The sequence below is a fragment of the Pipistrellus hanaki genome (genome assembly GCF_964339955.1).
Source record: "Pipistrellus hanaki genome assembly, chromosome: 3".
Lineage (NCBI taxonomy): Eukaryota > Metazoa > Chordata > Mammalia > Chiroptera > Vespertilionidae > Pipistrellus > Pipistrellus hanaki.
In genome coordinates, this window is record NC_140505.1 from 187,966,572 (window position 1) to 187,986,789 (window position 20,218).

Below are 20,218 nucleotides of genomic sequence, written 5' to 3' on the forward strand. Positions count from 1 at the left end.
GAAGGGAGAGGGAGAGAGAGAAACGTCAATGATGACAATCATTGATCGGCTTCTTCTACCACTCCCCCAACTGGGGATCGAGCCAGCAGCCCAGGCATGTGCCCTTGGCCGGAATTGAACCCGAGACCCTTTGGTCCGCAGGCCAATGCTCTATCCACTGAACCAAACCAGCCAGGGCAGAGGGCTATTTCTTAATCCAGACCAGTGAGGATCAGAGCACTGACAGGGGTGGAGGGGCAGGGAGTCCGTTTACGAGGTGTTTTCCTAGTAAAATTGACAGTGTGTGCTGATTGCTTAGAGGCCGGAGGCCAGAGGCAGGGGCTTCCGCTCTGACCGGCCCAGGTGCAGGGGGGAAGCCAATGGTCCCTTCCCTCGGGTGTGAGCACTCTGAACGCCAGTCCCGGCCTGGGACCCACGCGCCTGCCGGAGACCAGCATTAGTTGACTGCTCACACCGGTGGAGGCGGCATTGCAGCTGGCGGAGGGCTCCAGGGACAGCGGCGGTCCTGGTGGGGGTGTGTCGTGGGGCCCACCTAGCGTGGGTGCCCGGGCTCCTGAGGAAGTGACTGCACTGACCTGTGGCCGGGCTCTCGGCACAGCATCACCTGGAACTGTCAGCAGGCGATTCTCGGGCCCCACCCCACCCAGGGCGGGGGAGGGGGCAGCGTGGTGTCTCAGGAGCCCTCGGGAGGTCAGAGTGGGAGGAGGAGGAGCGTCTGGGCAGGCGCTGCTGCAGAGGGAAGAAAGCTTTCCCATGGGGAGGCCCCCTCGGAGGGACTGCGGGCCGTGCGGTGCCATGGAGAGCCGGGAGGGGACAGCTGGAGAAGCGCCCAGCCCACCCATGTGGCCTGTGGCTGTCTTTATTCTGAGGCCACAGGAAGCCGTTGGGATTCGGAAAGCAGGGAAATAACAAGGTCAGCATTTCCCCTCCAAATTCGGTACCTTCACATGGTGCACCACTCACTGAACCAAGCTGTGTGTGTGTGTGTGTGTGTTTTAAATATATGTTTCCATTGATTTCAGAGAAAGAAAGGGAGAGGGAAAGAGAGATAGAAACATCAATGATGAGAGAGAATCATGGATCGCTACCTCCTGCACGTCCCACACTGGGGATCGAGCCCACAACCCGGGCCTGTGCCCTGACCAGGAATTGAACTGTGACCTCCTGGTTCATAGGTCAAGGCTCAACCACTGAGCCATGCCAGCTGGGCACAAGATCAGCATTTTAAAATGATTATTCTGGCTGATGTGAGGAAAATAGAGGGGACCTCAGTATTGTGTATGTGTGGGTGTGTGGTGTGTATGGTTGTGCTGTGTGTGTATGCAGGGTTTGTGTATGTGGTGTGTGTGTATATATAGTATGTGGCGTGTGTGTGTGTGTGTGTGTGTGTGTGTGTGTGAGATGGAGATATGGGAAGGGAGCACTGACATCAACCCCCCCGCCCGGAACGCTGACATCTGGAGTGAGGTCCACAGGAGGACCTGCCTGGGGGCTGGGCCCCGTTTAGCAGGCGGCGGGGTCACTGGTGTCACTGCAGACCGTGGCCTGAGAAGCTGAAGACGGACACCTGTGTGCAGCCTGGCTAACCCAGTCCTCTCTATTTTTCAGAATACACAAATTCAGAAATAGTTTATCCTGAAGGAAATGAAACGAAATGGCATGAAAACAAAGGTCAACAGCACCAAGTCAGGCAGTACCAAGACCAAGGCCAGGTGAGAGCCTTCCTCCCGGCCGCCCCGCCGGTGGTGCTGGGCGGTGTCAGGCCCGGGGTGACCGGGATGCCGCTGCCACTCCCGCTCCTGTCCGTCGCGCAGCCTGGCGCGCTACATGCTGGCTTTGGAGCCAGGCTTGTTTGGGACTGACATGCCAGTATTTATTGCATCAGGAAGCAACGGCTGATAGGTTTGAAGATTGAATTCCTTAATTTGGTGCCCAACAGGACAGCAGACATTAGCCCCGGGGCGTTCGGAAAGCGATGCGGTGGCCGTGCTGCGGGACGTCCCGGCTGCTCTAGGGGGCAGCAGCCTCCCCAGCCTGCCGCCTGCCGCCTGGCAGCTATAAATAGGATGTGCTACTGGCTCCTGTCGCTCCTCGGCTCCGGAGCTGGCAGGACGGAATGGTTTCCAGCCCTGCCATGGCAGAAGGCTGCCAGTCAAACCGCTCTGCGCCGGGCGCCGATTGACAGCCGCCACGCGCGGTCAGTTTGCTGACATGACTCGTTTCCCGTGGCCTGTTGCCGAGTCTATCAGCACGCACGGGAGTGACTTTCTGACGAGAGGGAGCACATTACAGACAAAGCAGCGGGAGCTCTGAGTTAGGATCCGCATTCTGGGCCGCAAGGCATTCAGGCTGAGAAAATGAGCACCACGCTCAGCCCGCCGTCCCGTCCATTACCGCCAGGCCCGCCCCTCAGTCCCTGCTGTCCAGCACCAGTGGTCTCACAGGGAAGGCTGCCTGTGAACAGCCCTGAGCTCGTGTGCTAAGCAGCCCTTTCTGTCGCCGGCCACGTGTGCTCAGTGTAGGGACGAGAGAATCATGGGTGATGCTGAAACTTCGCCTTGGATGGCGAGAGCCATGAACAACATCTCGGGTGTGGGTGTGTGTGTGCGCGCCCGCGCCCGCGCACGTGCACCCGCGTGCCGGGAGAGGAGCGTGTGTGAATGACAGGCTGTGAAAATCCATCCCTCATTAGCTTGATGAGTGCGTTTGGAGTGCCCGTTATGAGCCGGGTACTCCGGCGGGGCACAGCGTGTAAAAACACATTCTGTTTCACGGAGCCTGTGATCCAGGCTCTCACTTCCCAGCTGAGAGTATAGTTCCCAGTTATGTTCTGAGTTTGATTTCTGAGTCTGGGTGTGTATCTTGCAGTGTGTGTGTGTCTTGCAGTGTGTGTGTGTCTTGCAGTGTGTGTGTGTCTTGCAGTGTGTGTGTGTATCTTGCAGTGTGTGTGTCTTGCAGTGTGTGTGTCTTGCAGTGTGTGTGTCTTGCAGTGTGTATGTCTTGCAGTGTGTGTGTATCTTGCAGTGTGTGTGTATCTTGCAGTGTGTGTGTGTCTTGCAGTGTGTGTGTGTCTTGTAGTGTGTGTGTGTCTTGCAGTGTGTGTGTGTCTTGCAGTGTGTGTATGTCTTGCAGTGTGTATGCATAGACTTGAAATTTACGCTGTGAGAGAAGGTGTTTGTTAAGATGACCTTTGGAAGCATGGTGACGGCTGGGTGGGGCGTTGAGGAGCCCTGATGCTTGTTGAGGGGAGACCCTCGGTGAGGATGGCTGGGGTGCAGACTCATTTTTCACTGGGCTTTTTTTTTTTAATGTTTTTTATTTTATTTTTTAGAAAGAGAGAGTGAGGGAGAGGGAAAGAGATAGAATCATCGATGAGAGAGAAACAGTGATCGGCTGCCTCCTGCACGACCCCCCCTAGGCATGTGCCCTGACCGGGAATGGAACCTGCGACCTCTTGGTGCATGAGTTGACGCTCAGCCACTGAGCCGCACCAGCTGGACTTGCTGGGATTTCTGTGTCACTTTGATAGTAAGCAGGGACTTTTACACAGGCCTCCATAAAAGACTATGGGCTGGTACTTACAAATCCGCTTCCGGCTCTTCTGCAGTGGCTCAGCTGTTAAACACGGAGGCTGGGCCCCACCCAGGGGCTCCGGCTGGTCTGGATGGGGCCTGAGAATTTGCATTTCTGATGCTACTGGTTCCGGGGTCACATTTGAGCACCACTGTTTTAAAGCTCATTTTCTGCCTCAACAGCCTTTTAAAACTAATTTTTACAAATGGAAAACAATGCATTTGAAAATAACGGTAGTAAGAGCAATAAAAACATTATTTCCGCGTGAGAAACCTACACGTGGACAGCCCTGCCCCCGGGAGAGGCGCTGGTGATGGCACCCCTGCAGAGCCCTCAGTCTGACCCCGGCGGGATTTCGTTCACGCTCCTCAGCCGGGGAGGCGGGTCCCTGAGCTGCTCACCTGCATCCGTGGAACGGCGAGGCGGATCCCTGCTCCCCGTTCTGAAAACACCTGCCGTTCCTTCAGACCCCGAGTCAGGTGCTGAGCTGTGGAGGGCTGGGAGGGTGGCCAGGCCCTCTTCCTCCCCGGAGGGCGGGGGGGCCTGCAGCGTTTGCTGGAGGGTGAACCCCGAGAGCGTGGTTGCTTGGGAAAAGCTTGCACCCAGGATGCTGGGGTTGGACAGACAGGCTCCATTCGGAGCTGCGCAGACGTGGCTCTGGGGCGCTCGCATTGTGATGGGGCCGCACCAGCTTTCCTGGTCCTGCCACTGCTGGGGGTTCTCATGGAGCGGACCCCACAGGTCACCGGGCCGTCCCCGCAGGAAGGGGACTCCTCCTGCAGTGTGCTCAGCAGCCAGGGGGAACGCCTTCTCACACGATTATTATTTTTTCCACGCTGTCTTCCGCTAAGTGTTCCTTGGATTGAATCACTTTGCATTCAAGTAATAAAGTGCACACCAGGCAGTACATTTCTGGGTGATTATCTCGCTCCTCAGGTGGTGTAATAAGGCAGGAGGCCAAAGCCCTGGCACGCCGGGCTGTTATTAGGCAGAGAATTGATGGGTAAAATAAAGTGGTTATTTGCATGAGCAGGAAGTGCAGTAAGGAACGCAGTGACAGCAGCCCTCCCCGTGAGCCTGGCCAGCGGGGCGAGGCGGGAGTGAGCACTCCTGGCGGCCGTGCCCGTGGGCAGTCAGACTGCTCGCCGCCTCGGGGCTGCTCATCAATGTCGCAGAAGCCACAGGAGAGAGAGCCGTGGCCATCGCTGACCCCACACCGGGAGCCTGGAGCGCCCTCCTCCGGCCGGCCGTACAGGCCCGTGGTCGGCAAACTGCGGCGCACAAGCCACATGAGGCTCTTTGGCCCCTTGAGTGTGGCTCTTCCACAAAATACCACGGCCTGGGCGAGTCTATTTTGAAGAAGTGGCGCTAGAAGGAGTTTAAGCTATAAAATTTGGCTCTCCAAAGAAATTTCAATTGTTGTCCTGTTGGTATTTGGCTCTGCAGACTAATGAGTTTGCCGACCACTATCCTGGGCGAATGGCGTGCTGGGCCGAGCATCAGCCTCCTCACCTGTGGAGTGGGAGGAGGAAAAGGTGATGGACAGGGGGAGAGGTAACGGTTTTCACGAACCATAAGCACCTTTCCTGGCTCAAAGTCAGTCCCCAGGAAATGCTAATGGGATTCCAATAACTTGTTTTCCTTCTTAAAGTCCTTCATAAGGTTGAGTTTCTTGTCTCTTAATCCTCAGCCTCGGCCAGTGTCACAGTTACGCCCATCACTCCCAGCATTCCCGGTGCTCCTTCCTGAGCAGCACCGCCCGCCGTCACTTCCTGGCACACACCCTCCCTTGCTGTACCACTCTGGCCTTTCAGAACCCTGTCCCAAACTAAACCCGACTCTGCCGCTGCCCAGCTGTACGGTTCATGTCCCCGGACCGCAGGCGGGCATCTTCTCTCCCACTCTCCCGGCTCCTCCCGACAGCCACCCATCCTCACTCCTCTCCCTGATCCGCCCTTCTCGGGAGCATTACCCTGATCTCTGAGATCCTGCTTCCTGCCAGCTGTCGACAGTTTGGCTCAAATAAACTCACAAGAATTCTTTCAGGTTTGAATGCTTTTTTATGTGAGCAAAGTGGTGCACCCCCGTCAGGATGCAGGTGGGGGTTCGTGTCCAAACAGCTTCACCTTCCCAGTTTTGAAGATGATCGGATCTGCTGAAAACAGGGCGTGTACCCTGCAGTTTTGTGTTCACTTTAAGAACAGCCTCTGCTTCTCGACACGGGCGAGAAGGTCGTGCCAGGCGTGTCACAGTTCCGCTGGGAGCCGGCACCTCTGCTGTGTGTGCTGGGAGTCACGCCTCTGCTTTCTCTCTGTCGCAGGGATCTAATGTGCAAAATGGCTACCATACCAGTTTGGCATACTCCTCCGTGTCCTCATATGCACAGGTGCACAAACCTACGGCCCTATTCCTCACCATTCAGAGTCTGTTCCAGAAATGGTTTCCACACGTCCAGATGCTCCTCCAGTGAGTACTCGCGAGCCAACCTGCTGGGCAGAGTCCCTGGGTGCGGTGCGTGCCGGACTCCGGCCGAGGCTTCCCGCCCCGGGTCCCCCACAGACGGAGGGGCGGGTTATGTCATTGTCCGTTTCCTTTACGGGGACCTGGGATACTGCCCCCCCCCCCCCCCCCCCCCCCCCGTTACACAGTTTCTAAGCGGCAGGTTGGTGATATGAGCCCTCCCATCCGGCCTCCTCAAACACTTTTTTTTTGTTTGTTTGTTTATGTTCTTTTTTTTTTTTTTTTAAATATATTTTATTGATTTTTTACAGAGAGGAAGGGAGAGAGAGGGATAGATAGCTAGAAACATTGATCAGCTGCCTCTTGCACACTCCCCACTGGGGATGTGCCCGCAACCAAGGTACATGCCCTTGACCAGAATCGAACCCAGGACCTCTCAGTCCGCAGGCTGATGCTCTATCCACTGATCCACACCGGTCTCGGCTCCTCAAACACTTTATGAGCCCTACTGTGTGACAAGAACTGTCACGGGTTCCTAGGAGAGGAGGTGGGTCTAGGGAGGACCTCCCCGCTGTCTGGAGGGGAGACCAGAGAGGAAAATGGGGCGTCCAGTAGTGAGAGACACGTGCCGGGACAGACGCACGGACGCAGCAGTGAGTGCCCGGCTCAGGAGCAGGACTCGGAGGGACACGCCGAAGGGGAATTGGTTTTGCCTCGTGAGTGGGAGGATGTGGTCAGGATGGGCTTCCACAAACACCCATCAGAAAGAACGGGTGCCCCTGTGTTCATGGCAGCACAGTTTACAATGGCTGAGCCTGGAAACAGCCCCAGTGCCCATCGGCGCACAGTGGATAGAAAGCTGGCACATTCACACCAGGGAATGCGATGCAGCAGTGAGAAAAAGGAGCTCTCAGCCTGTGAGACAGCATGGAGGGGCCTGCAGGGTATCATGAAGTGAAATAAGCCGGTCAGAGAAAGACAAGTATCACATGATCTCACTCAGGTGTGGGATCTAATGAACAAAATAAACTGATGAATGGAGTGGACCCAGAGACACGGAAGCATGGAACAGAGTGCAGAATCTGGGAGGGAAGGAAGGGGGGCGGGTGGGAAGTGACCAACAAGGACCTTGTGTGCGTATGTGCAGAACCCACGGACATAGACAACAGGGTGGGGAAGACCTGGGGGGGGGGGCCCTCAGGTGGAGGGGTCAGTGGGAGGAAAAAAGCGGCATATGCTGTACTTTTAATAATAAAGATTTACAAAATAATACATTTAAAGAAAAGATGGGTTTCTCAGAAAGCAACTAAAAATGTCCATGAAAGTCTGAAATAAGACTTCAGGACGGAGATGTAAATGGCCAGGAGGGTCCCTCTGTGACAGTGGACACAGCTGGCACTCCGGGCCGGGCGGGCTGCGGGAGAGCAGTATGAGTGCGTGCCACGCGAGTCCGTGGCGTCTGGGATCCACGCGTGGCCATGCTGCACCGTGAGCATCTCTGAGGGAGGGTTAGGCCCTTCCCTCCCTCAGGCGCGCAGCCAGCCCTCTCCTCCCAGGGGCCCAGACGCCAGAGCACCCGCCAGCGCACCCAGCGGTGAGCGCGTGGCTGCTTGGGACCTGCAGCCACCACCTGGTGTCACCCGGTTGCCCGCCTGCAGTGCCCTACGCCGTCTTTGCCTGGTGCTTCTCTGTCCCTGCTTCTGTCATTCCACCGAGACCAGGCCTCACAGGCGGCTTGGCCCAGGCCACAAGGCGAGGGTTTTGGCCGCTGAGCTCTAAGCACGTTACTAAATAGCCATTTTTCTCTTACAGCCACAACCACTGCAAATCCGATACTGTCCTTCTCAGATGTTAAACGGATTTTACTTCAAAAAATTACCAACAAAGGAGACGAGCTGCTGAAAGCCTTCCAGCTGCTCGACCCCGGCCGCAGCATGATGGTGTCCAAGAGCGAGCTGCGCCGGGTGGTCAGCACCTTCCTGCTGTCGCTCACCCGGGAGCAGTTCCAGGACGTGCTGGCCCAGGTAGGGCGCCGCCTGGTGGTAGCGGTGGTGGCAGCGAGCGGGCAGCAGCGGCCCGGGAGCGGCGCACGCTCTCTTCACACCACCTCCTCGCGTGGGCATAGCTGGGGTAAACGCTGGTCCTAATTTGCACGTGGCACCGTTACAATCAATTTCTTTTCTTTTTTTGTTTGTTTTGTTTTGTCTTGTTTTATAAAGCTTCCAATGGATAAAGCATTTGGTCAACTTGCATTTTTAAAAATATATTTTTATTGATTTCAGAGAGGGAGGGAGGGAGGGAGGGAGGGAGGGAGGGAAGGAGAGAGAGAGAGAGAGAGAGAGAGAGAGAGAGGGAGAAACATCAATGGTGAGAGAATCATTGATCGGCTGCCTCCTGCATGCCCCACACTGGGGATTGAGCCACACCGTGGGTATGTGCTCTGACTGGGAATGAACCACCATCTCCTGGTTCATAGGTCGATGCTCAGCCACTGAGCCACACTGGCCGGGCCCAACTTGCATTTTGGAACTTGGTACAGATGCTCCTTGACTACCAGGGTGTGCCTCCTGATAAACCCTGGCAGCGGAAACTGTCCTGGGAAATGCATTTGGACACCGAGCCCAGGAACATCCTGGCTTGGCCAGGCCACGCCGCCGTGCTCCGGGCACTCAGTGACGGGGAGCAGACCCTCCAACACCGTGGTCGGCAAGCTCAGGCTCATGAGCCACATGCGGCTCTGGCCCCTTGAGTGTGGCTCTTCCACAAAATACCACGGCCTGGGCCAGTCTATTTTGAAGAAGTGGCATTAGAAGAAGTTTAAGTTTAAAAAATGTGGCTCTCCAAAGAAATTTCAGTCATTGTGCTGTTGATATTTGGCTCTGTTGATTAATGAGTTTGCCGACCCCTGCTCCAACACAATGAGTACACTGGATGGTACTGATTGTTGACCCTGGTGAGCACGGGGCTGCTTGGGAGCTGCGGCCACTGCCCGGTGTCACTGGCCCCGGAAAAGAACGAAACCCAAAGTACAGTTTCTACTGAATACGTATGGCTCCTGCACCACCATCCAGCTGTAAAGTGTAAGTCACGCCATCGTACCGTAAGTCTGGGCTGCTGGGTTTCGGCATTAAAAAAAAAAAAAAAAAAAAAAAAAAAAATATATATATATATATATATATATATATATATATATATATATATATATATATATAATTGATTTTTTTATATAGAGAGGAAAGGAGAGGGATAGAGAGTTAGAAACATCAATGAGCGAGAATCATTGATCAGCTGCCTCCTGCACCCCACCCCCCAACTGGGGATGTGCCCGCAACCCAGGTATATGCCCTTGACCGGAATTGAACCTGGGACCCTTCAGTCGGCAGGCTAATGCTCTTTATCCACTGAGCCAAACCGGTTTCGGCAGGGTTTCGGCATTTGTTCTTGCATCCCAGGGTCACTGAGAATCTACTATGTGCTCAACCCAGTGCAGAGCAGCCAGACGGGCCACCCTGGAGGGGATCTCTGTTCAGCGAGGGAGCTATGAAAGGGTTGATAGTTGCCCCTCCTGGGGATTGAGCCCGCAACCCAGGCATGTGCCCTTGACCAGAATCCAACCTGGGACTCTTCAGTCTGTAGGCCGATGCTCTATCCACTAAGCCAGTGTTTTTCAACCTTTTTTGGGCAAAGGCACACTTGTTTCATGAAAAAAATCATGAGGCACACCACCATTAGAAAATGTTAAAAAATTTAACTCTGTGCCTATATTGACTATATATAAAGTAATTCTCTTGAATAGGAATCAAATAAACACAAAGAAAGTATTTTATAATTACTTTATTATGAAATATTAAGTAAACAAAATAGTGAAAAATTATAAAATTCTTGTCTTGTCTGCACCTACGGCACACCAGGCAACATCTCGCGGCACACTAGTATGCCGCGGAACAGCGGTTGAAAAACGCTGCACTAAGCCACACACTCCAGTTTTTAATGTTAAGAACCACGTTGGCATGTTTGACTTCGGGTGTTGTGATCAGGCCACAACTGAGTTTCTGCTGACGAGGGTAGGAATACGGCCTTGGTCTCTGCGCGCCATGTCGCAGTGTTGGCAGAAGTAGCCTTGAACAGTCACAGCACACTGTTCACAAAGGCCAACGAGTGGAAACAACTCAAGGGCCCTCACCTGACAGCAGGTGGCCTGTCCATGCAGTGAATATTATTCGGCCATAAAAAGAGGGAAATACTGACTCATGCTACAACATGAGGAACCCTGAAAACATGCTAAAGGAAGGAAGCCAGACACAAAATTCATACAATGTGCCGTTCCATTTACAGGAAATGTCCAGAATAAGCAAATCTGTTGTGACAGAGTAGATTAATGGTTGTCAGGGAGCGGGGTGGGGAAGGGGAGTAAGGAGAGGCTGCTAAGAAATACGGAGTTTCTCTCTGGGGTGGTGGAATGTTCAGGAATTGGGGAGTAGTTGCACAACTCTGCAGTTACATTAAAAACCACTAACTTGTATATTTTTAAAGGTGAATTGGATAATATGTAAGTGTTATCTTAATAAAGCTTTTATTTAAAATGTAGGTACGTATTAATTGACCATAAAGGTGTGGGTTCATTTCTGGGCTCTGCTCCATTGATTTCTATGCCTGTGTTCGTGCCAGTGCCGTGCTATTTTGATTATTATGTCCTGGTAGTATAGTTTGATGTCAGGAAGCATAATTCCTCCTACTTTGTTGTTCTTTCTCAAGACTGCTGTGGCTATTCAGGGTCTTTCGTGGCTCCATATAAATTTTTGTTATATTTCCCTAGTTCTGTGAAATATGCCATGGTATCTTGCTAGGAATTGCATTGTATCAATAGATTGCTTTGGATAGTATGGCTATTTAAAGATGTTAATTCTTCCCGTTCATGAACACGGCATATGCTTCCACTTATTTGTATCTTCTTCCATTTTTTTCTCCTGTGTCACATAAGTTTCCAAATGCAGGTCTTTCACATCCGTGGATAAGTTTATTCTTAGGTATTTCCCCTAAGAATTTAGGTATTCTGAGGTGTATCCCCTCGAGTTAAATACCCCCTCCTCCTGAAAGCCCTCCTGGACTGCCACCCCTCATTGTTAGGCACTGTTCCCTCCTCTAACTCCCACACGGCCCTGTAACTGCCTGACTGGGGGCGCCCTCTGGAGGGGGGGGGGCGTGCTGAATGGAGGGGAGGTGTCCGCTGGGGTGCCGAGCAGGCCGCGCTGGGCTCCAGGGAGCCTGAGGGTGAGGGAATGAGGGGCTGGCGGGGCAGACCTGGAGCCATCGCCACTGGGCATGTGTGAACGTGAATAAACACATGTATAATGATCATATGTTCCCCTTCATTTTAGTTGCATAGTTCTTTTGGAGGCCGGGAGAAAAGTTATTTTCACTTTTTAAAAAATTTGCCTTTTTACTTAGAAGTAATTTCAAACCCCAGAGCTTTGTCAGGAGAGGAAGAGTGTGGATGGGGCCCCTGTGGCACTGACAGTGCCCTTGCTGAGCATGCGCGTCACTCAGCCCGTGGTCTGAGCAGCGGTGTCCCGCCCACATCACCTCCGCCTGCACTTCCCCGGCTTGGGTCCGAGCCCTCTAACAGGCTGTCCTTCTTCCTGTTTGAATGCAGCTCTCCCCCATGTGCCAGCGTGAACACGTGACCTCACCTGCTTCTGTGACCTTTCTGTGTATTGTGTGTGTGTGTGTGTGTGTGTGTGTGTGTGTGAACAGTGCTGTATATGATGCACACGGCAATAGACATGATGCTGTCCGAGCCGTTTGAGAAGTCACTTGTGTTTCTGGTTCTTTCCTTTAAGCACTTCAGCGTGTAGACTCAGAACTGCCCTCTTACTCAATCACAGTACCGCTGTCACCAGCAGTCCATCAAACATCGGGGGGTAAGCTAACATTCAGTCTGACGCACTTGACCAGTGATGTCTGCTAGAATTTTGAATGTAAGAATGACCTTTTCTCCCCTAAGGGAGTCTGAGGTACAGTTTCCCTGGCGCTCAGAGGGTAGCCGTGCTGTTCCTCTCCTCTCGGGAACCAAACCCATCACATTTACATTAATATACAGATACTGTGTATTAGCACGTGTGTCTATAAACACATCAGGATAGATTTTTGCTTTATTTTTTAGGTAGATCTAGATTTAGATGACTTTGTAGACAACGTGTTGACATTGAATGAAGTGCAGCCTGGCACTCGTGTTGTTGGCACCTGGCTTGCTAAGCATGCACATCACTCAGCCCCTGGTCTGAGCAGCGGTGTCCCGCCCACATCACCTCCGCCGGCGCTGCCCCGGCTTGGGTCCGAGCCCTCTAACAGGCTGTCCTTCTTCCTGTTTGGACGCAGCTCTCCCTCACCAGCTCCGGTGCGGTTCCGTACCTCCAGTTCCTGTCCAAGTTTGGCGGGGTGGACCTACATCTTCTAAGGTGGTAAGTGGTTGTTGTTTTGTTTATTGTTCATATGAAAACGTGAAATTTTCATGATAAGAGATAAGACATAAGGTTATTAGAACTGATCATGGCAACAGATATATATATATGGAAGATGTGTTGGTAAAACTTGTCCCTGTAGAATTTAATGCCCGACCGGTGTGGCTCAGTGGTTGCGCAGGGACCCATGAACCAGGACGTCACAGTTCGATTCCAGTCAGGGCACAGGCCCGGGCTGTGGGCTTGATCCCCAATGGGGGGCATGCAGGAGGCAGCTGATGGATGATGCTCTCCCATCATTGTTCCTTCTCTCTCCCTCCCTCTCACTTCCTCTCTGAAATCAATTAAAAAACACACCTGTAGTTAGCAAGTTGAATGAATCTCATGGACATAAGAATGAGCGAAGGAGCAAGAAACAAAGGACTCTCCTATTCACGTGACTTACAAGAAAGTTGGACTGTGTGTGTGAGGGAGACACACCTGGGGGTGCAGTTACAACCAAGCAGAAGGAAACGGCATGTTAAGTACCAGGATGGCGGTTACGATCAGGAGGAGAGAAACGTTCGGATTGGAGCAGGCACAGGGGCCTTTGTGTTCGGCTTTGGTTCTTAATTTGGGTAGTTGTCCCAACAGGCTTTGCCTTAATTATAACGAAACTGTGCATTGCTGTTTACGTTTTCTGCAAATGGGTTCTATTTCAGTGAGTTTGACAAGCAGATTAGACACAGCCCAAGAGGTAAGCGGCCTGGAGGGCTGGGTGGGAGAACCGAGCCGGAACGCACCTCTGCACCAGAGGCCCCTCAGGTCCCGAGAGGGGCTGGGAGTGACGCCCCAATGCGGCCCAGGACTTCCCGGAACTGGTGAAAGGTGCTGATCTGAGAAGGCAGATCTCAAGCTGGATGAACGACAGGAGTAGAGACAGAGCCCAAAGGCAAAGCCAGGTGTCAACACCGAGACAGAGTAACTTCTGAAGGGTCACAGGAAACCAGGAGGGAACTGGTTAATCAGCACCGCCCTGAGAGAAGCCGCTGCCCCCGGAGCTGTGTGTCAGGAAATAGCTTCAGAGCTTTCCGGACAGAAGTGAGGACGCTCTCCAGCAAAAGGGGGTTTGGCCCCAGCAGACCCAGCAAAGCCGTTCTGAGGTCCCACTCTGGCAGACCGTGGTGCAGAGCACTATCCCGCGTTTAAAAGTACACAGGGCAGCCCTGGATGGTGTAGCTGAGTGGACAGAGTGTGGGCCTGTGGACTGAAAGGTCCCAGGTTTTATTCCGGCTAAGGGCACAGGCCTGGGCTGCGGGCTCGATCCTTAGTGTGGGGCATGCAGGAGGCAGTTGATCAGTGATTCTCTCTCCCTTCCTCTCCCTTCCTCTCTGAAACCAATACTATATACTAAAGAGCTAATATGCAAATGGTTGTCACGACATCACGCTGTCATGCCGGGGCCAGGGGTCCTGAGGCTGCACTGGGGGACCTAAGGCCGAGGCCCCCGCCCAGCGGGGATTGACAGAAGACCTGAGGCTGCACCCATGCCCTGATAGGGGTGGGGCTGGCTGGGGCTGGGTCTCATGTGATTTTGAGGTGCACATAGGTGGGTGGGGACTTGACTCTGGTTCCTGTGGCGTCCACCAAACTCTGACAGGAGGGAGATTTTCATATACATTTTACTAATTTTCTTTCATCTCTGACACTTCTATTATAGAGAAAGGGCAAATAGCAATATTAAAATATTTCATCTAATTAATTCCCTTTTAATGTGCACAAATTTTGTGCACTGGGCCACTGGTAAAAATATAAAAGTTAAAATGCACAGTTTAGTAACCCTTCTCATTTTGATCTCTGTGTGCCCTACGTCAGTGGTCGGCAAACCGTGGCTCTCGAGCCACATGCAGCTCGGAGCTGCGGTTTGCCAACCTCTGCCCTGTGTCAACATTGCCTTGCTACATTTTAACGAGTTTTTCTTTTTTGTCCCTAAGGAGCAATGGAGGCGGAGTGAATGGCGGCCGGACACTGAAAGAACTGGAAATCCTCATAGGAGAGAAGGTAACGGAGAGCTTGTCAGCTGCTTCCCGCCCTCAAGAGCAGTCACTGTGGGCAGCGGGAGACGTGCGGCCTGAGCCGCGGCTTGCGGTTTGCGTTCCCAGGTCAGAGCTTTCGGCTGAACAGAACTCACAGCACAGGCCCGCGAGAGGCCCCGGGCATGGCGGGGGCCTGCTGAGCGCCCCGAGGTCCGGGAACGTCAGTGACCTTCCCGTTAACTAGTGAATGATATCGTGGGGCTGCCCTTTCTGTTGTCTCAGACTGAAGCAGTGTTTTCTTTGAGAAAACTACCGCTTTTTAGCAGTAAGGGCCAATCATGTGCAGCACGGGGCAGCAGCCAGGGGCCTCAGGGAGACCACGGGAGGGGTCACAGAAGGGCCTTGCGCTGAGAGAAGGAGCCTGTAGCTTCCCCCCCGTTTGCTGGTTGCGGTGGCGTCACAGCGCCCAGCTTGTGGGAGGGGGCGGAGATGGGGGGAGGGGCACGTTCATGGCATTTGGGGCTTGGAATCAGACCCCTTTTTAAAATGCATTTGAACCTGTCAGTTGCACGAGCAGTTTGAGAATCATGGCTTAATTTATTGGATTCAATATGTTGGTTTGAAATGTGACAAATTTTCTTTCTTTTTTGAAGTCTTGTGAGATTTTCATACATTTGAATATCAAAAATAGCCAGAAATCCACAAAGTGTGTGTGTCTGAGTGTTCCCGGTGGAGGCCTTGAGCGCCAGGCCGCACGTCTGTGTGTGATCGTGTGGGACATGGTCTGCTCCGCACCCAGCTCCCGGGGCCCAGGGGGGCGGGCACCAGCTACATGCGCTGGCTGCCTCCGTGGCGGTCCATTTGTCCTTCTGTAAGACACGTCACACGATCGATATTATTGGTGGGTACATCTTTAACTTGTGTCTTCATAAACAGTTAATCATGAAATTCTCCCAGGAAAGTCAACTGTGTATGACATCCTATCGACATAAACACGCCGTGGATCAGGAATGCCGCTGCATCAGCGGGGAGGGTGTGGACGTGAGGGCGGGAATTACTGAGAGTGCTGGGCAGCTGAGAGGGAACCTGCACCGACCGTCCGTCCACCCCCGTCCTTTTCTAACCCCAGCCCTGCCCTGCACCAGCGTGGGAGAGGCCCAGAGTTCAAGAACGTGGAACTCAGTTAACACAGGAGAGGAAGGATTAACAAACACCCTCTGAGCCCAGGCTGTGTGCTCAGTACCACGTAGTCCCCTGCAGAGAGCTGGTCCCAGCCCGGTGCCATGGGGTCCGAACATCGTGTCTGCCAGGCATCCACCCGGCGGTCTAACTGTGCTCATGGGGCACCCGGCTGCCTCGGCATCTCAGAAGCATCAGGAAGTGAGAGGCGGCCTGCTCGCCTGGCCTGTGATACCCAGGAGGAAAAGACACAGTGATGGTAGGCTCACTCCTTAAAAAGGTGGATTGTCCTAAAAACAAGACACTTAAAATTACGGCTTGAGGAGGAAAGAAACAACCAGTTACAGCCACTCTGCAAACGAGCCTCGCCAGGATCACAGCGCGTCCGAGCGGACATACCGCCTGCCGCGTGCGAGCCTCAGGCCCGGAGCGAGGCCCTGGGCCAGGCGCAGGCGCCCCGTGATTCCTGCATCTCCTGTGCGGCACCCCGCGCCCCCCCCCCCCCCCCTCCGGTGGATGGCTCTGGGCAGATATTTGAACTCATGCCTCGCTCATCTGGAGGGAATTAGCATACGCAGAGCTGTTGGCACCGATTGCTGGGAGGCGCTGTCTCCCGCGGAGACGCCTGTCAATCACAGGTGTCACAGCTCCGCCCGCGCCCGCGTGTGATCTGGAGGATGTCACCTGACGGGCACAGCCACTTTGTGAAAGTGAAGCTGCAAACACTCCTCCTCCAGGACCCGTGTGGCTGCTCTCGTCCTGCCTTACCAAAGGCTTCCCGGGAGGCGAAAGCCAGGATTCTGAACAGCAGACTTATTTCAGACTAGGTTTATCTTCTTATTTGTTTTAAAAGAATGTTTCCTGTGTGTGGCGAACCCACGCACAGTAACTCACAGGGTGAGTGTTTACAGCGGTGCGGGGCCGGGGAGCAGGTGGGAGCCCTCGGACCTGCCTCGCTGGGCGTGCGGCTGAGCGCACTGAGCCTGCAGCCTCCGGCTGGTTTCCTGGCTGTCGGGGTGCAGAGGTGGTAGGGTTCTCCAGAAGCCCTTTAAGCTGCACGTGGCAGGGACGCATTTTAACAACGAATCAAACATGCGGGAGGTTTGCGTGGCCTGTGCTCATAGAACAGCAAGGAAACCCACGCCAGAGTTTGGGTGTTTGCTCCGGGATAGCAGCTCTGATGTTTAGGTTGCCTTGACCTTGCAGTGGGCCCCTTTCCTCCGTGCTCATGGGTCTCGTGTGAGGCTCTGTGAGCGTGTGCCAGCCTCGGTGGAGGCGGTGATGCTCGTGTGCAGGGGCCCAGGGCGGCGAGAGCGGTGTCAGGAGGCGGAGGTGGCGCCACCGGCGCTCCGCCCGCCGGGCCCGAACGGAGAGTTTGTTTATGAGGTTCTGAACGCCTCTAATTTTTCCCTATCTGGTTTGGCGCACCGCTACCAGCTGGTAAATAGGAAGTGTTCACGGTGGGAAGCCAATACGCTGCAGAGCAAACAGATGGAACTGATATAAAGTGACAAGTTAGCCGGCGCTGGGAGGATGCAGAGCCAGACTCCGAGCGGAGCCGGCAGGCCGCCGCCCCGTTCCGGTCCATTTAGTCCCGAATGGGCTTCCTGTCTGCACAGCTGTGCTTCCTCCGTCCCCGTCCTTTCTTCTGGTTGGTAACGACGATTTCAAAGAAAAAGTTTAATTAAAGATTTTATACGAAACAGCCAAAAGTGGAATAATGAGGGAAATGAGCACTGATGTGTTTATTGTAAGAACTCCTTTTTCGTGGTTCCATTTAAAAATGTCCTCCTTACATGTAAAATGGATGTAACTGTGGTGACAGGTGCGCGGTGAGCAGGGGACACTGAGACGGTGCCTGGCTGGGAGGCCCTGGGCGTGCTCTGCCCCGCGAGTGGGATGGTGGTGCCGGGGAACGGGGGCGCCAGACCAAGGTGGGGCACTGGTCGCTGTCATTGGGGCGAGCCTTGGGTGGTTACTGAAAATTCTTTGCTCATGTGTGCCGCAGTCCTGCCCAATATTTGCACCCATAGCTGGCGCCAGCCCCACTTGCACCTGCTGTTGGTGCCCGCTGCCAGTCCCAATCACTTGGTACCATCAGTGGGTGCAAGCGACCTATTGCCCCTGAGGGCTTCTCCACCTCCCCCTGCTCCTGAGGGGTGATTGGAGCAGCAGCCACTGCTTGTGCCCGCTGATGGCACCAGCCCCACTCTCACCTACTCGGTTCCGGCCCTAATCACTCTGCGCCATCAGTGGTGAGAGTGGGGCTGGTGCCGTCAGCACATGGGCTGCCAGGGAACCAGGGACTGTGGCTGGAGGGGTCGGGCAGGGGCGCAGAGGATGGGCTGAGACCCGCCCCTGTGCCTACCGCAACCTCATGGCCCACAGTTCCCTTCGAGGTCACAAATTTGTGCCCTGGGCCCCTAGTATGTAAATAAACGTTATGGTGGCGCCAATAACGTTTTCTTAGGAGCCTGGGAAGCCCTCGGTAATCCACATATGGTTCACATGTCACAAAATACCACTCTTGTTTCCCCCCAGCCATTTAGACGTGGAAGACCATTCTTTGCTTGGAGGCACACACACAAGTGGGCAACAGCTTCCGCACCTGGAACACAGGAGAGGGACCGGCCCTTAGGCACTGAGGCCGGGCCGCAGGGCGCCCTCTCCTGGCCTGTCTGCGCAGTCACAGGGCACGGCCACATTCTCCTCTAGAAGCCGGCTGGATGGGGTGGGGGAGCAGGAGACAGGCCCTCTCCTTCCGCTGACCGTGCCCCAGTTCCCCCCAGGAAGCCGTGGGGTTTGAAGGGTGGGAATGGAGCACCCGGAGAGCAGAGGCCAGAGGGAGCGGGGAGGGAGGCCAGATGTCAGGATGGAAGTCACAGAGCAGACTGAGACCCCCAGTCAGTCGGGGTGGGCACACACGCAGGAGGCTCCGAGACAGTTGGCTCTCCGCGCAGACTTGTCCCAGTTACACCGAACACCCATGTCCAGCCGGCCTGGACAGGAGTGCTGCCCGAGCCACCCTCCCTGTCTCTCCTGTCCGCCGCTGCCAGGGCATGGAAACGTGGGGCAGGCCCGGGGCATGGCCACTGTGACCCGCACGCTGGTCCCTCCACTCTGCTTCCCTCCACCCTGCGCGGGCCGATCCTGAAGCGAGGCCCTCTCCGCGCCTTCGCTGAGCCGCCATCTGCAGCTCAGCGCAGACCTGCCAAACTCCGTCTGACAAACGATGAGAGACTTGGAGCCGCGGCCGGGGTGGGGGCTCCGTGCCAGCCTGGCTGCTCCCCGCTGCAGAGCCATATGGGCGCTTTGGGTTTTAAAAAGCACATCGCCGTGCCCTCGCTCCGCTGGGGAGGTGAGCGCGGTCTGCCACAGACCGGGTGTGGGGAGTTATGTGGCCGTGGGAGCACGTGGTCTCTGTGGCCGGGCCTGCGCTTTCTGGCCAGGGGCTGGAGCCGAGGGGCCCCCTCAGCCACGGACCCCCTCCTCCTCGCTCAGCGGCCCCAGTGTCGGTGTTTGATCGTCTCTGCCAGTCTCTGGCGGTCAGAAGTGGGACATGTGTGGAACCTAGCATGGGACTTGCCACGTAACTGCCACGCAGGTGACGGTGTGCGGTGACCCTGTTGCATTCGGCAGGCGACCAGGCCCCAGGGAGGCCTTCGCCAAGCAGGTGAGGGAGCCGTGAGGGGGGCCATGAGCGGAGCAGACACTCCAGGAGACAGGGGAACAAGCATGGTGTTCGTTGGTGAGAAGTACTTGGAGGAAGCGGGGCGGGTCCTTCCCATCTTCTGCACGTGCCCAGGAGAGGCCGTTGTGATACGACGTTTGGGCCGAGACCCAGGTGCAGTGGAGAGCAGCCAGAGGCTCCCCGGGCAGGTGCCGGGCCCGGGAACAGAACATGCAAACGCCGGAGGCAGGTTCTTGTTCCCATGGCAGCTTCTTGCCTTCTCTCCTCTGCGGGGCGGAGGTTAAGGATTGACGTTGGGTGGCTCCCATGGCCTCCCTGAACCTCAGTGTTATCTGACAGTGGGGACCCGCTCCCCCTGCCTCTCCCAAGTCAGCCACGTGGCTCTGCGCTGGGCACACGGAGCCCAAGGGTGTCTCCTTCCTCTAAATTTGCGTGGCTGAAGGCAGGAGCTCAGCTCGGCTCTGAGGTGCCCTTCACTGTGACATCAGCACGCACTTGCCGTGGTGAATTTTATTTATTTATTTTTAAAATATATTTTTATTGATTTTTTTACAGAGAGTAAAGGAGATAGAGAGCTAGAAACATCGTTCAGCTGCCTCTTGCACACCCCCTACAGGGGATGTGCCCACAACCAATGTACATGCCCTTGACCAGAATCGAACCCGGGACCTTTCAGTTCGCAGACCGACGCTCTACCACTGAGCCAAACCGGTTTCGGCTGCCGTGGTGAATTTTAAGTCAGACGGTGAAGTTCAGTCATGGTTCCATTCAGTCATGGTTCCATAAGCTCCCAGGAGGAGCCTCTGCACGTGGCTGTGAGGAGCAGGAGCTGGCATTTT

General features: G+C 54.7%; 1 protein-coding gene across 6 annotated transcripts in view; it reads left to right on the plus strand.

Annotated features, from left to right (window-relative positions):
- The window catches only part of EFCAB6 (EF-hand calcium binding domain 6), a 105,929-nt gene that overhangs the window by 4,638 nt on the left and 81,073 nt on the right, over nt 1-20,218 (plus strand). For all 6 annotated transcript variants that reach the window (XM_084878112.1, XM_084878115.1, XM_084878116.1 and 3 more), the window contains exons 2-6: nt 1,609-1,712; nt 5,894-6,039; nt 7,846-8,057; nt 12,412-12,494; nt 14,468-14,534. In XM_084878112.1, the coding sequence (XP_084734238.1) occupies nt 1,645-1,712; nt 5,894-6,039; nt 7,846-8,057; nt 12,412-12,494; nt 14,468-14,534 (576 nt within the window). In that variant the 5' untranslated portion in view covers nt 1,609-1,644. The remainder of the gene's footprint in view (nt 1-1,608; nt 1,713-5,893; nt 6,040-7,845; nt 8,058-12,411; nt 12,495-14,467; nt 14,535-20,218) is intronic.